The sequence below is a fragment of the Ricinus communis genome, chromosome 5 (assembly GCF_019578655.1).
Source record: "Ricinus communis isolate WT05 ecotype wild-type chromosome 5, ASM1957865v1, whole genome shotgun sequence".
NCBI classification, from domain to species: domain Eukaryota; kingdom Viridiplantae; phylum Streptophyta; class Magnoliopsida; order Malpighiales; family Euphorbiaceae; genus Ricinus; species Ricinus communis.
The window spans coordinates 8,446,416-8,463,188 of NC_063260.1; the positions used below are offsets into that span (position 1 = coordinate 8,446,416).

General features: G+C 31.2%; 1 protein-coding gene across 1 annotated transcript; it reads left to right on the forward strand.

Annotated features, from left to right (window-relative positions):
• Window positions 1–11,770: 11,770 nt before the first annotated feature.
• Window positions 11,771–14,142, forward strand: LOC8258878 (transcription factor MYB106). The gene is made up of 3 exons (XM_015728269.3): window positions 11,771–12,101; window positions 12,215–12,344; window positions 13,023–14,142. The coding sequence occupies exons 1-3, from the start codon at window positions 11,969–11,971 to the stop codon at window positions 13,978–13,980; spliced, it is 1,221 nt and encodes a 406-aa protein (XP_015583755.2). The 5' UTR covers window positions 11,771–11,968; the 3' UTR covers window positions 13,981–14,142.
• The last annotated feature ends 2,631 nt before the right edge of the window (window positions 14,143–16,773 follow it).

A 16,773-nucleotide genomic window follows, 5' to 3' on the forward strand; every position in this document is an offset into this window, starting at 1 on the left:
GCTTTGTAGATGGTTCAGACAGGGATTGAACCATTTGTCTTTTGTAAAGGGTCTTGCTAAGCAAGCCATTCCTGAATTTGTTTGGCTTGATCTGCTTTGAAAGGATCCATTTATTGTTAAACTGGATCCGGTTGATTAATTTCTTCTTGGATTATCTCAGTCCAAGTCCTGATGGGCTTTGAAGTTGAAGGGAGAACTTCCTTCACTGGGCTTTGAATTTGGTAGGCTTTGAACTAGCCCGTAGACTTTTCTTCTTTGGACTTCGATTTTCTTGGCATTATGTATCACTCCTGTTTTTGTAAGAACTCTCTGGTTAGAAAGTCAGGAATAGAATTTGATTCTCCTCGAATAAATTCAATCTCAAAATCAAAAACAGATAAGATAGCTTGCCAACCAAGAAGCTATATTTTGGACATCTTTTGTAAAACTTCTTTCGCAGGACTTGCAATCAATCCTTAAAAGAAATTTTTGATTTAAAAGATCGCTTTCAAATTTAGAAATACAGAGAACTATCGAAAGGATTTCCTTTTGATAGTAGAATAATTCTTTCGGGTATCATTCCGAGTAAACTGGACAATACATTCTTTGGAATTTTGAACTTGCTTTAGAATCCCACCGTATCCTAACTCTGATGCATCCGTTTCTACAATCTTAAATGCAGAAGGATCAGCTAGATGCAGGCAAGGAATTTCTAAAACTTGTTTTTTAATGCTTTGGACTATTTTTGTATGCTGATCAGACCAAGGAGGAGGGTTTTTCCTTAGCCTATCATGCATGGGCTTTGCAAGACAGTTTAAATTAGGATAAAAATCCATGACATAATTTAAACTACCAAGAAATCTTTGAAGCTGGGTTTTTTCCAAAATTTTATCTGGAAATTTTGAAGTGAATGCAAGGGATCTCTCAATTGGAGTAATTGTACCCCGAGAGATGTAATGACCAAGAAATCTAATTTTCATTTGAAAAAGAGATATCTTAGACTTTGAAACCACTAAACCATTTTTCTTAACAACATAGAAAAACGTTTCTAGGTGTTTAAAATGCTGTTCAATGGATTTTGAAAAGATTAAAACATCATCTATGTAGACAATGCAGAACTTTGAAAATGGATTAAAAATATCATTCACGATTTTCTGAAATTCAGAAGGGGCATTTTTTAATCCAAAAGGCATCACATTCCACTCATATTGGCCGAATGGGACTGTAAATGCCGTTTTGTAACGATCTTTTGGATCAATCTGGATTTGCCAAAATCCTGATTTCATGTCAAACTTTGAAAAGATGAATGCAGAATGCAGTTTTTGTAAAAGATCTTTCTATCTCGCTATTCTTATTGACACAGAAAGCTGCACAAGACCAAAGTGATCTAGACTTTGAAATTAAACCTTTAGACTCAAGATCTTTAATCTCTAATCTGCAATGGCTTTCTAAAGACTCATTCATCTGAATGGGTCTGGCTTTAGTAGTGATTTGCTTATCTGAAAAATTATTTTCATATGGCAAATCTACCATATGTTGCTTTCGATTTCAAAAAGCATTTGGAAGATCAGAACAGAGTTCATTCTCAATCTTCATTTGAAAATCAGAAATTTTTCTTTGAATAAAATCATTTTGCAGTTGATATAGGATTCTCTTCAAACCCACATCTTGTTGAAGATGAGAAAGATGGGTTTGTTTACCTTTGATCAAAGCATTAATTTCAAAATTGTAAATGGAATGTGCTTTGATAAGATTCAAATTTCTCTTTTTTGGTTTTTCTATAAAAGGAAAAACAATCTTCGAATCTTTAGCTTTGAAAATGATACCAGCAGTTGTCACTTTAAAGGGAGTTATCAAATTGATAAACGGGGTCCCTAAGATAACAGTTTGCTGAAGATCCTTTGTAAGAATAAAAACATTCTTTAAAGCAATATTATTATTAAGAATTGCGGCTTCAGTTTTACCAGCAATCTTAATCTTTGAAGAATTGGCTGAAGTCAGCCTTTCTTTGGTTTCTTGATGAAACCTCTTAGGAACCAGTTCGCAGTTGATATAATTGAGGTCTGCTCCTGTATCAAACAACGCGATGGTTTCTATCTGGAAATCACCAGGGAAAACAAGCTTTATTTGAATCAAATATTTTTTTGAAGTAATTTCCTTTAAAACATTGATAAAGTTTTCAGGAACATTTTCAGAAACTTCAAGGTTTTGAAAATCATTTTTCTCATCAGAATCAGAATCACTATTATATTTGAGGATCAGGCTTTGAAGCAAAACAGAATCATTTTGTTGTTTTTCTTTCAACTCTTTCGAGTTCTGTTTTGATGGTTTTAATCTCCTTCCGAGTTCCCCAACAGTAGGGAAGAGGGTTTTTCAACTTCTTCCCTTTGTCCAAAATCATAGTAAGATCATAAGTATTCTTACTAGAAGAAGGAACCAGAGATTCAGTTTTTAAAATCTCTTTTAAAACCTGCTTTTGAATAAGAGGATCACTAATATGCTTTACAGCCTCAAGAAGAGCTTCTTGTTGCCTAGTGAGCATATTAATGTTCTTTGAAGAGCTTTCCGAATCATTCTGAACAATCAGTTGAGGTTTTGATTTCATCAATTTGAAATTCTTCCTCACTGTTTGAGAACTCTGATTCAGATGAATCAACTAGAAGAGCAGAAATCTTTTGCAAAACTTCTTCTTCTATTTGAAGCTCAAGAAGTCTTTTGGAAAACTTACAATACTTCGAAGTATGACCTTTCTTACCACATTTAAAGCATGTAATTTTTAAAAAATCTTTTTTAGAATCTTTCTTTGAAAATTTAGAATGAAATTTGGAAGAAGATGGTTTTTTATAGAAATTCTCCTTGCTTTTAGAAGGCTTTCTATATTTGGAAAATCGCTTCTTTTTGAAAGACTTTGAATAAGAATCAACTTTGCATTTCCCTTTGCAACTAGACACCGGGCTCTATTGGGTTATACTAAATTGGTTACGAAACTACCTAGTTCCTGCCTAGTCTTTTCATTTCCCATTTGAAATGCCTTTGAAGCTTAAGGTCATGACAAATCTTTAAACCTTCTTTCTGGGTTAGGCTAACTAACTCACCATAAGTGTAGAAATCATAAGGGATTTGACCGTTATGGGCTTCTCTTATAGTATTCCTAACTCTTTCACCTAAAATCTTAGGTAAACCGGCTAAGAACTTTTCTTTCCAGAAAGGTTGGCTAGAATCTTCCCTAAGCATGACTCTGGTTAGGAAAGTGTCTTTGTAACTTTGGAAATTGCTAAGCTTCTTACAGGTAAGGTTGCTAAGGAGCTCGGCATTTTTGTCTTTGAGCAGAGAAGGGTCTCCTATGAAATGAAGGGAAATAGTGAGGATAAGAGTTGACACTGCATCCTCAATCGGATTTCCTATTTCATCTAGAATGGGAGTTCCTTCTATTGTGGTTTGGATAGCACCTAGGATTTGGAGTTGCTGTGCTTGAGTGAGATGATAATCCCACCATCCTTTTAATTGGCCAGAAAATCCAGCTATCAGGAGCTCAACAATGGCTCTATCGGAGGTACCACTTTGGGTTTTGTAGGCATTGGCTGCCATGGTCATCTGTTGCAAGAGACCAAGGATGTTGTACTCAGACATTCCATCTATATTCCATTCATAGACGGAGGAGGCATTGAATCTAGACTGGGTTAGGATGTTGTTCCTATTTTCAATTCCTAGATCTGGAGCAGTACTCCTAGGAGTATTCCAGGTTAATCTAGGGGCTTGGATTCCCAATCTGTTGATGTTGAAGGGTTTTGGAATGGGGCTTTCAAGCTCTGAATCATCTAATTCATCGCTTTGGGCTTGTCCTATCGCACTGATATTCCTACTGCTTTGAGGAGTATCTGGCACTAGATTTTTGGACGACTCAGAGGTTGCTAATTTACTTAGCTGTTCTCTGACCGCTTTGGCAAACTCAGTTTGCTTTTGGAAATGGTCTTGGCTTGGCTTTGTAAGCTGATATGGCTAAAAAACTGGGTTTTTAAGCTTCTCTGACTGGTTCGACTCTTTTGGTTGACCAGTACCGGGGATTGGAGATGTCATCACTACAGGGGGCTTTTGAATCTGATTTTCTATTCTAACCAGTTGCTTTCCTATAGTGTTTAGACAGGTATTTGAGAAATTGTTCTGCTGAACAATGTTCTTGACAATCCTATCTAGGTCTTCGCCTACCAATTTGTAAGGTGTAGCCTCTATCTCACTCTCTCCATAAGGAATGGTTATCTTCCTAAGGGGAGGATGCTCAGACTGGACAGTTAGGTTTTCTCCTACCTTCCATTCAGGGGCTTTGTTCTTACCTGACAGGGACTAATGGACTTATCCTTAAAGGGATAAAGGATGCCATTTTCTTTGCAGTAAATTTGAAACCAATCAAAAAATTTGATTTGGGCTTTGTTTTGAATGCAAAATTGATAGTATTTTTCTTGAATACTATCTTTTTCTTCATGCAAGAGCTTTTTATCAATTTCAAACTCTTTTGAAATCATGTTGATCTCTGCTTCAAGGTTTTGGGTAATGGCTGATAGTGATGGTGAATATGGGGTAGAGGTTATCTCTATATCTCCGTCATCATTCTTTGGATCAGTGTAGACTGGTCTGGGGATGTTGCTTTGGTAATCAACATTCTGGAGTGTTTTTGGAATATCAGATGTTGAAAATCTAGGTTGTGTTTGGGATGGAATTGGTTCTTTGTAAGGGGCATAGATAACAGAAGGAATTTTGGATACCCTTCCAATATCTATGGTCGAGGTTGAAGAACCATCATCAGAAAATCTAGAGGAAGTTGACTTTCATTGAATGTGATCTTTACCTTTCCATCCCGGATATTGGGCTATGTGTTTAAGGTTTGTGTTTGGTTCTGTTTGCTTTGGAGAAGTAGGTTGGGTTGCACCTTCAAGGATCCATTCTTCTGGAAGTGTAATGTCTTTCCATTGAATGGTTTTTGGAATAGTTGCGTTGGATTTGGATAGATCTGTTTGTAGGAACAGTGTTTCTTCTTTTGGTGAGTGAAGCTTGTGTTTGGAACCAAAGGCAGAAATCATAGCTTTGTAATGAATTTTGAAAATTAATGCTATCGGAATAGATCCTTCAAGCATTTTGTAATTGTGAGTTTTGATCTGAAGAACGATGCTCTTTAAAACATTTTTATCGTTTAAAGAAATCGTGATATTTGAAAAACAATTGAAAGAAATAGGTCCTTTAATGAGGCTCGACTCAACAAAGACCTAACAGGGAATCATAGAAATTTGTAAACCTAGCATCCCTAAGGACGGCTAATATGGAAGTATCTAGACCTTCTCCGGTAAGGGCTTAATACCTACCCTGGACTAGACCTATGTGGATATACTTATAATCCTTTTCCATATGCTTTTGGAGGGTCTTTGGATTTAAGAGATAAATCTCTTCAAAAGGCTTTGAGAATTTGGATATCTCTTTCTTCGGTCTTGATTGTAAAATCGGTTTGAGAGAGAACTTTGAAAACTCATAAATTTGTTTCTTTTGGACTTTGGGTATTTTCCAATCGTCAATATGCTTTGAAAAATCTTCAATAGTGATTTCTTCACTATTTACTAGACCTTTGTACCTCGATGATTCAGAGGCAGAAGAATTTGAGAAAGAAGAAGATCTACAGAAGAAAGGTTCTAAATTCATTTTAACCTAAATCAAAATAACTTTCTAGACAAGCCTCGGACCACGTGGGTCTTACTCGCATAAAATGAACAGAACTTGCCTATAGGAAACTTGATTTAGCGTCTGCAAACTTGCTCGAGTAATGTATTATGAAATTCTAGTTCGAGTCATTAAGAGTCATTAAGCTACTCGAGTAGCTCAAGCTTGAGCTCGATTCAATTAATATCAAATTAATTTTAAATATTTCTTAAGTCTATTTTGAATAGCTCATGAGTTGGCTCAACTTGGTCATATCCCACTTCTGGGTAAGGAATTGAGATACTTAATCAGAGCTGCTCTTGTACTTCTGTGTAAGGGAATAGGATACCTAATTAGAACTGCTCTTGTATAAGGAACTTCGGCAACCAGAATTGGTAGTCAGTGCTTGAGACATTAAAAAGGATTAAAAACACACACAAAAATCTCAAGAAAAAATCGCAAAAAATAAAAAGAATTACTAACTAAGAAAGAAAAAAAATATATATATATATATTAAAAAGGAAAAGGGCCTAATCCAATTAGCTTCTGAGACCCGCTCCATTTTCAAAAAGAAAACAAAAAAGGCAAAACACATATTTTACATCAACTTTATCTTTTACATCAAAAAAGGCAAAAAATTATGAATAAGCCCTTGAATCTATTACCAAAATTGAACTCCTAGGAGCTGACTCTTTTTTTAACTATAATGTTGGAAAAATTAGCATTTTATAGCTTTTACCTACTCAAAACTAGGGCTATACTTTCTTACATGCAAAAGATATAAATTAAAAAGAGTTAAAAATTAATCTTTTAGTGCTAAAATTAATTGAATTTCATGTCGATTAATAGTAAAAAACAGAGAGTTAAGTTTAAGAATGTAATTATATTATTTCTCTAATTTAAATATATAATTAAACTATTCTAAATTTTTAGAGTTTAAATGGCTTTATTTATACTTTTTTGCCTTTTTGTTTAAGGTAATAGAATCCTTTAACTGTAATATGGTAAAATTAGGTTGTCAAATTAAGTCTTCTTTCTTCTTTTTCGATGGTGGTCATAAAACACTGTCCTTTATTAAAAAGTATTTAATTACTTGAATGTGTATGGATTAAGAAAATGTTTTGAAAATATGAACTTTTAACCTAAAACAACACCATAAAATAAAAGAGCATAGAAGTATGATAAACAGGACAAGCCTACTGGGAAAATGTAAATTTCAGTCTTATATTATGGTCAAATAAATAAGTAGCCCCTGAACTTTCCAAGAATAACCATTTAGACACTTGTACTATTGTTATAACTACTTGAATTAGCCCTTTTGGAGCACGTAATCCTGATTTACTACTATTGATTATGTGTGTAGGACAAGCATGCTGACATCACACTGACAGGTATTAAAAGAACACTATAACATAAGCCACCAAAGTAAAATAAAATGTTTTGAAAATACTAAATTTTCAAATTAACATCAAAGTAATCTTTAGTAAACTTATCCTAAATTTCCAAACATACATCGAATAATCCTTGTACTCAATATCCAACCCTTCTATGTATGAAAACCTATTAACTCAATCGAGTCTTTATAATCTTTTGACACACGGCGAGTTTGGGTTTATTGAAGTAACTAGAGATTCACAGAGAGTAATGTATGTATTCAATCTTTTCTTCCGTGCGAGAATTTTATTGTATGTTAACAAAAATCAAGCATTTGTTCAGGAAATAGACTTTAACAAAATAATGCTTTGAGTTTTTTTCTTTTTATTTGATATTGCTGTCTTCTTTTTCTCTTTATTATGACAGTATGGGCAAATATGTGAATATGAGATAGATTCATGGGGTGTTTTTGTAATCTACTCGACTTAAAATGATGGATATGTAAGCATTAATAGGAATTATGATGTTTATAGCTTTTGTTTGTTTGAGTTTTTGGACGTAACCAGTGAGTTGGGTTATAGTACAATAGCAAGATTCTATGTGAAGGATAATAGTGGTGTTGGTTTTAGGCCTTTTAAAGTCTGATGATGATGACTTTATAGAGTGGGTTAAGGGGTTAAGTAATGGAGAGACAAGTGATATATCCGTGAACCATACAATTAATGAATCTCAATTAGCAAAACCTAATAAGAGTCGACCACAAATAGAATATAAGGCCAACCTTGATCCAAACAGTGACCCTGAAATAAATACTGACCTTGAATTAAACATTGCCCCTGGCCAAAATCCAAACATTTTCGTAAAACACCTGCCCTGGCTAAGAATACAAAACTAAACTAGAATGAAATGGAAATTAAAAACAATTACTTTGAGACAATTCCAACAATAAAGAGATTAAAAGAATGACCATGAGAAGTAAACGTGACCAAATAGGAACTAAATCTACTCAAGTAGCAACCAGCTTTGCAACTTCAAAACAAGGGCATTAGTGCATATGGAACTTTCTTTTTTATTTAAGACAATTTTGATCAGTTTCATTCAATGGGAACTTTTTAATCTATGTATGAGTCTTTTGACCTATGTGAACTATTTAGTCTTTTATAATTAGCTCCATGTTATAAGACCTTTCCCTGCAATTTTACATTTCTACTTTATGATTTAGCCTCTCTCATTTGTGCTTTACAAACAGTATAGATGTACTTGAGAGAAATGCTTTCAAAATTAGAATAGTTATTACACTTTTAACTAGCAATATTATAAATACAGTACACCCTCTTAAATTTAATATTTAATAAATTATAACTAAATAAATTTTATCAAAATAGATAGAATTTTTCAATGAATTCTATATTAATAAGCCAACAAATTTCATAAATCTAAAATATCGCTTTCAATTTTACCATTTTATTTTATTTTTTTCTCTCATATTTTTTCTCTATATATTTTTTAATAGTCATTTATTTGAGAAGTTATATATTTATTACATATAAAGTAAATTCTATATTAATTATTAATACATAATAAATATAAAAACTCTATTTTCAAATGAAATATATTTTTTAATAAATTTGAACAAAAGGTAGTGCTAGTGTTTGTTTTTCAATGCTTATAATTAATAGTAAACTTGAAATTTCTAAAGTTATCGAATGCATTCCACTAAAAGAAAGAAAATGAAGTGAAAGTTATATTATCTATTAAAAAGAAAATAAATTCATCATGAAATTATTTTAGAATATAATTTTTTAGTGGTAATTATTTATTGAATAAAAACTAATTATTTCACTGTTATAATAATTTTTTTTATTTTATACAGTAATTTATTGATTTTAAATTTATATATGTGATTTACTTTGGACATATTGTAATCTTATACTATTTTATAGTTTTTATTCTTCATAAACTTAATGAATTAATACTTCTAAGATTTAATAATTTTTAATCTATTAAAAAAATAATGTATGCTGTGTATCAAAAAGAAATGAAGAGTAGTTTTCATGTTAATTTTTTTATATATAATAGTTTAAATAGAAAAAGGAGCAAAAAGTTATTTTTTCTCTGTTACTGGATAAATTTTTAACAAATGAAAACTGATTAGACTAAAAGAAGTCATATATTTATATATATACTCAATTGAAAAAGAGAAAAAAAGATTCAAGAGAATATGGGGTATAGCGGAAAAAAATGCAAAGTTAAGTGCTTAATATGTAAAAAAGAAAAATAAATGTCAGAGTCTTATATTATTATTTTTAAAATATTTTATCATTTTCTTAACATACAACTACATTGGAAGTCTTAAAAAGAGTTTAGGGAGGTCACAATGAATTTTGCTAAAAAGAAAACAAAAGGTTATAGGAAACAACACAAAAATGCTATTATTTCTATTTCTTTGAACTGAGGATCAGATCAGAGTACAGTAGATAATCACCAGGGGGAGAGGGAGGATTACGAGCCCAATCAGATGGTCAGACGAGACAGGGGAAAAACTAATTAAGAGCAGCTTTAGCAATCCAGACAGCTGCTCTAACATGATTGAAACTGCATGCCTTTTGCAGTCATTCTGCTTTCTGATAGCCAGCTAAATGTTTTGTACTTGTAATTAATTATATATATATATATATATATATATACCAAAAGGGAGATGAATCATCCAGTGATAATAACTTTCGTGGAGTGATTACACCGGTTCTCATTTGTTGGCATATGTTTATAAAATTATAGCTAATTTGAATTGGTTTCAAATTTATTACTGTAGTATCAATTTCAAAATCAAATGACCTGATTCAACTAAAATAATATCATATGCATTTTTAAAGAATATTTTTAAAATATTATTCTTTTATAATTTGAATCTATAATTTTTAATCAATAGACAAAAACGATTCTAACCAAGTTACCATTCCAAATAAGAGTGGGTCATCTTCTTTCCTTTTCTTCCTTTTTTTTTTTTTTTGCCTGAACCAGGACTTTCTTTCTTTTTTTCTTTTATCGTTTTTGAACAATAGGAATTTCAAGTTTGTGCACAAACAATTGCCAAATTAACCACTCTTGGTCTCACTCTAGAACCTAAGGGTGTAGGCCACCAAAGAAATGGCTCAACTGATATATATTATGACCATTATAATGCATGGGACCTTGACGGTGCAGTATGCTTCTTCTTCTTTTTTTTTTCTTTTTGATAATAGGATGGAATTTTATTATAGGGGAGAAACATACTAATGGAAGAGCTACCCAAGCCAATAAGCTTACTCAGTACACCCGAACAAAACCTAGCTGCCAGAAGTAAGTGAAAAAACCCCAGAGAACAAATTACAAGGATTTCAACATTACACAGCAGGCTGAGATTACACCCAGGCAACCCACTCTTCGCTCCTTGAGCCTCCTCTTTAAGCAAGAACATCAGCTGTAGTGTTCGTTTCTATATAGATATGAGAGAAGCCAATTGAAGGCCAACGAGCTGAGACTGTCTTAATCTTGTGAACATGATCGCAGACTTTCCATGGTGCATTTTCGACTTCACCTCTAGCCCAACTTACTGCCACTTTCGAATCTGATTCAATAACCATGTTTTTCGAAAAGGATTGTTCTCTGATCCAGAACCATAATATTGTACTTAAGTTGTACTAAGACTCAACTCTCTAAATTAAGGGCTGGTGCAGGCTTAATTCTCGTTGCTAACATTCAGCAGATAGTTTTTAAATTCCATTCAGTGCATTATTAACTAGTCCTGAAAAATGAATTAATTAGCCAAAAATACATGATAAAAATGACTTGAATATTACTGGCTTTTAAAAAGAAAAACAAAACAAAATAAGAGGTATCATTAGTTGTATAAATCTGAAATCACTTGTTCTTGTCTTGTACATGATTGTATTTACATCAATATTGACAGTTTCACTTGAAAAAGGAGACGGTAACAGAAACTGGAAATCAGATAGAATGAATTAGAAAGGGAACATTAACATTTCAAATACACTTTCTATATATGTCAAAACTCTTTATTTTAAAAAGTTATATTTTAAAATAACAATTTAATGTACTCTTTATTTATTAAATATAAAGTAGAGAGTTAATTTGACTTTGTATCAAACTTTATTATTTATTTTATATTTAATAAATACACGTTTCTATACACTTAATTAATTGATATTTATATTTTTTATTTTTTATTGTTACAAAATAAAAAAAAATTAAAATTATTCGTACTTATAAATTAAAGTAAAATAAAATACAAAATATCAAAAATTTATTAGACTTAAATAAAATATTTTACTTTCTCTATTTAGATATTTTTTAAGATATTTTTTATTATAAAAGTTACTTTTTTAAAATAAAAAGCACTGAAGGGTATGTTCTAAAAATGTGAAAGAGACTTATAATATACAAGTGTGAAAAATTTGATTACATCTTCCCTTAGAAGTCATTAATTATTACTACTAGAACTATAACATGAAATGACAATGAAACCCTTGGATGATTCCATGTGGGCGATTTTATTAATTTGCCCAGGAAAACAAGTAAAACGGGGACTGATGATGATGATGATGATGATGAAAAAAGTGAGAAAAAAAGGATGCAATATATTGCAAACATATATTAACTTGAATTTAAGTGCACTTCTGTCATGTGGGCTTATGTACAGTACATATAATACTCTGATAATTATTAATTCCTTTATCCCATTTATTTCGCTGACCTTTCTTCTCTGCCCATCTCTTCATTTACACTAAGCACATATAGTATCCTTTGTCTCTTTAGCTCTCAAATTTAAATTTCTTTTTTCTCTCTCTTTTTATGTTTTCTTTCTTTGGTTTTTGTGTTATATAAAGAGCAAGGAACCTACATACCTTCCTTGCTGCTTTTCGCTAGCAATATTATGGGTCGATCACCGTGCTGTGACAAAGTTGGCTTGAAGAAAGGACCATGGACACCTGAAGAAGATCAGAAACTCTTAGCTTATATTGAAGAACATGGCCATGGAAGCTGGCGTGCCTTGCCAGCTAAAGCAGGTGCTTGATTCTCTCCATATAAGTTCTTTTGCCTCAGAATATATCAAGAAACATATAATTAGGTTTAGTTCAGTGATGCAGACTGTTAAGTTTTTGTTATCTCGTGTGTATAGGTCTTCAAAGATGTGGAAAGAGCTGCAGGCTTAGATGGACTAATTATCTAAGACCAGATATCAAGAGAGGAAAGTTCAGTTTGCAAGAAGAGCAAACCATTATTCAACTTCATGCCCTCTTAGGCAACAGGTATATTCAATCTTCTGCTACTTCTTTTACAATCAATTTCATGCCCACTTCTGCTGCTTCTTTTTCGTGCTTCCGAAAAATCTATTGAATTTATAGTGTTTAGAACATTTTATTTTATCCAAATCTTTTCCCCTTGACCAAGAATATCTTGGATGGTTGAACACTGTTTTCTTGGTTCCAAAGAAAAAAGTTATTAATAACTTTTCGTTGACTATTAGAGCAAAACTGCTGTTACTATATATAATATTAGTATGATTTTGATTTTAATGTCATAGCCTTTTAATTAATTATACACAACTACTTATTACTCTTATCATCCACTTGATTAATTCATCTTTTTGGCCTACATTTTGAACTATATAGTTTCTGCTATAGAGCATTATTTATTATTTTCTGACATCCAATCCATTTTCATTTATTGGGTATCTCTAAATGTATTTCTTTTTTTTTTTTTTTACCTTAATATGACAAAGGAAATGAGTTCTTTTTTTTTTTTTTGCTTTGCCATTGTCCATATTATGCGTTGAAATAAGGAGCTTTTCTTGCATAGAAACATGCTGGGAGATGGATGATAGATTCTAGGGTTTTTCTAGTTTTCTTTATTTTTCGTTTAATTATAAGGTATTTGTCTCTATTATGTCTTTGTTGTAATTGTTTCTGTTGTTGTCTTGTCTTCAGGTGGTCGGCTATAGCAACTCATTTGCCGAAAAGAACAGATAATGAGATCAAAAACTATTGGAATACACATCTTAAGAAAAGATTAGCCAAAATGGGGATTGATCCTGTTACCCACAAGCCAAAAAATGATGCCTTACTTTCTAGCGACGGTCAATCCAAGAATGCTGCGAATCTTAGTCACATGGCGCAGTGGGAAAGCGCCAGGCTCGAAGCTGAGGCTAGATTGGTTAGAGAATCCAAGCTCCGTTCACATTCATTTCAGCACCAGCTTAGCTCTACAGGGTACGTTCCCGCTTCAGGTTCAGGTTCTGCTTCATCTCAGCCACAGCGACCTCTTGATGTAATAAAAGGTTGTTGGAATGGTGGGTGGAGTAAGTCTACTGACGGTAATAACAATGGCGGGAATGGTCTAAACACTGGAATTGGATGCGATCTTGAGTCTCCAACATCTACTCTTACTTACTCAGAAAATGCACCACCTGTCCTGAATTCTTCAGGAATTGGAGGGGATAATTCAATTCCCATGATTGATTTAGTTGGTACTACTTCAGGTTCATCAGAGACAGGAATCGTCAAAGAAGAAGGTGAAAATCAAGATTGGAAAATCCTTGGGAATTCAAGCCACGATCATCATCAGCATCTACCTCCTGACAATTCAGTTTCTTTTACTTCTAGTCATCATCATGACATGACAATTTCCATGGAAGGTCCATGGACTCCTGAGTCATTAAGGTTAAGTACTAGCAGTCATATTCATGCTGACCATGTCATGGAAGAAGGTTTCACTAATCTCTTGCTTAATGATTCCACTGACCGGAGTTTATCCGACAGCGGTAAGGAATCAGATAATAGTGGCGGCAGTGGCAATGGCAGTGATTATTACGAAGATAACAAGAATTATTGGAACAGCATTCTTAATTTAGTGAATTCTTCTCCGTCTGATTCGCCAATGTTCTAAGATTACAAAACCATGGCCACAATATGTTCTTGCTAAAAAGTCATGCAGAAATTATTAGTGTTGCTATAGCATATATTTCTCTCAACTGAACTGTAGTCAAATTGATCTATTCTCTTTTCTTTTTCTTTCAAATTCAATTTGTCCTTAGAAGTGATTATAGAACAGGAAAATGTTTGATGCCAAAAGGGTATTAGCTGCTTCCACTTTTTCCAAATTCTAAAGTAATGATATAATTCACTAAAACAGATCATGTGCAGGCAACAAATGCAGATTTTGGCAATGTTTTCTCTTTGAAGTGAAATATTAAAATAGGTAGATCTAGGCTGGTACCTCTCAGTTATGCTTAAGCAGTGGAATAGAATTCAACTTGCTTGTGAAATTAAATATGACAATTGACATGTTTTCCTATCGGTCCTATTATCCTTTTAATTTTTTCTTGTGAAATCAGATCTCTATGGCCATACTCTGAAGGGATTTGATAAGCATGTGTTCGGTCCAATGAAGGAAATAACTGCGAAAGGTTGTGCGTAAATAAATGGGTCAATCTATTAATAAGAAAATGTGTGTCCATTATGGACTTGTTCAAAGAGCTGTATTTATGACCTTTTATTGCTGTTGGTTTCATTTCCTATTCTTGCTTACGAACAAGAAAAATGTTAGTAGTTTTATTATCTCTTGGCAGATATGATAATTTAGAGAATAAAATGTTACTTACAAATCATCTCTGTCGCAGAATCAGTAAATGGATTTTTAATTTTTTGAGAAATTCTATTCCGCACTTTGTTTTAAACAATCAATAAGACTAAGACAAGTAATTTATTTTATATAATTAAAAAAATTTATTTTGGTTACCTTTAATTACAGGTTACAAATTACAATGGGATTTGGTAAAGTAGCATAAGATATTTTTAAAAATTCATACTCTTAAAATTTATAAAAAAAACTAGTATAATTTGCGAGTATAATGAAAATTATCATCTTTTTAAAATTTAACAATAAATTTTATAATTACAAAAAAAAATAATACTTTTCATAAATTTATCAATTTTTTGATAAGCATAAAAATAATTAATTTTTTATAATTTTATTATTTTTCACTAGTAACCATTTCGAAAAATTAATATAATTTATAAAAAAATATGAAAGAAATTATCATTTTTGTAATTTAATAATAAATTTTATATTATAAAAAATTAATATTTTTTAGAAATTTTCTATTTTTTTGGAACTCATCAAATTTTTAAAAAGTAGTCATTTTATTAATATTATTTATTTTTCACAAATAGTAACACTTATGAAAAATTAGTATGATTTGTGAAAAAATATCAAAAAAAGTTGTCATTTTTCGTAATTTAACTTTCGCGATTATAAGAAATTAGTATTTTTTATAAATGCACTAATTTTTTTAGCAAATCATTAATTTTTGCATAAATAATCAATTTGTGTAACATTATTCATTTTTCGTTAGTAACACCTACGAAAAGATTAATATAATTTATAAAAAAAAAATTGTCATTTTTTTGTAAAATATTAATTATTTTTATCTTTATGAAAAAAGATTAAAGGATTCAACAAGTCCGGTCATTTATAGATAATTTTTAAAGGATAAAATTTAAGTAAAAAAACTCAATAGTATTTAAAATAAAGGAATAATAGAAACCAGCTTTTTAATAAAAATACTATTTTTATCAAAGAAAGAGTAAAATATTTCATTTGAAGAAAGAAATTGGTTGATCTTTTGGAATTTAATTTTGATTAAGAAAGAGTAGGGAAAATATTTTAGTTCATTTTTTTAATTAAAAAAAAATATTTAAGAAGAAAAAGGGTTGTTAGAATATTCTGATGTTTCTAATTTCCAAGCTGATTTGTGTATTTGAGCCAATGATACGACACAATCAAAATAAATGTGATAATAGCGGAGCTGAATTTGAATTGAAGTCAAAATGAATTAAATTTTGACAGTAAAGGATAATTATAAGCTAAAAGCCTCTTGTATGGACTTAATTCAGTGCCTGCTCCATAATATCTCATGTCTTTTCCCATCAATCTATATCTCATAAATTCTTCAATCCATCTTCATTTTCTCTCTTCTTTTCACTTTCACCTTTAATCTCCATGTTAGTAAACTGAATTAAAACTAAATGCAAGTTGGTATGATTACCCCAAATTAAAACCATCAGCTAACTATTAGTTTGATCACAAGTTTAATTCGAATATTAGATTTTCGTAATTTTGATATTTAAATAAATTGCATGTAAATTTTATTTTTTAACATATTATGTAAAGATCTATTATTATAAAATTTAAATTTTATAGCGATTTGACAATTATGTTTAATTTTTTTAAGTTTTAGAAATTTTAACCAATTAACTGGGTAGTCAAGATTGGTGATTTATTTAATGTAACATGATACGAAATACCCATTAGTGTTAGAGTCTAAGCGTGTGAGTACATAAAACACCTCAATTGCCATCCAACAAAGTCTAACCAAATTGAATTAATTTTTTTAATTTAAATTAAATGGTTGTAGTGATATAATAAATCACTATACTAAAATTATTCATTGCAAATTGGATTAGAACTTGGTAAGCTTTAATTTGACTAATATTTAATATATAGAATTAAATATGTATTCAATTATGGTTAAACACAAGGTGATAAATGAGGTGTGACGTGAATTCTCTTGAATTATAAATATTAACGTCAGTATGTATTTTAATATCATATTAGATAAAACATGTGTGTCAACTTTATTAATTGGTCACGTATTTATGTTTTCAGGTAAATCATCAA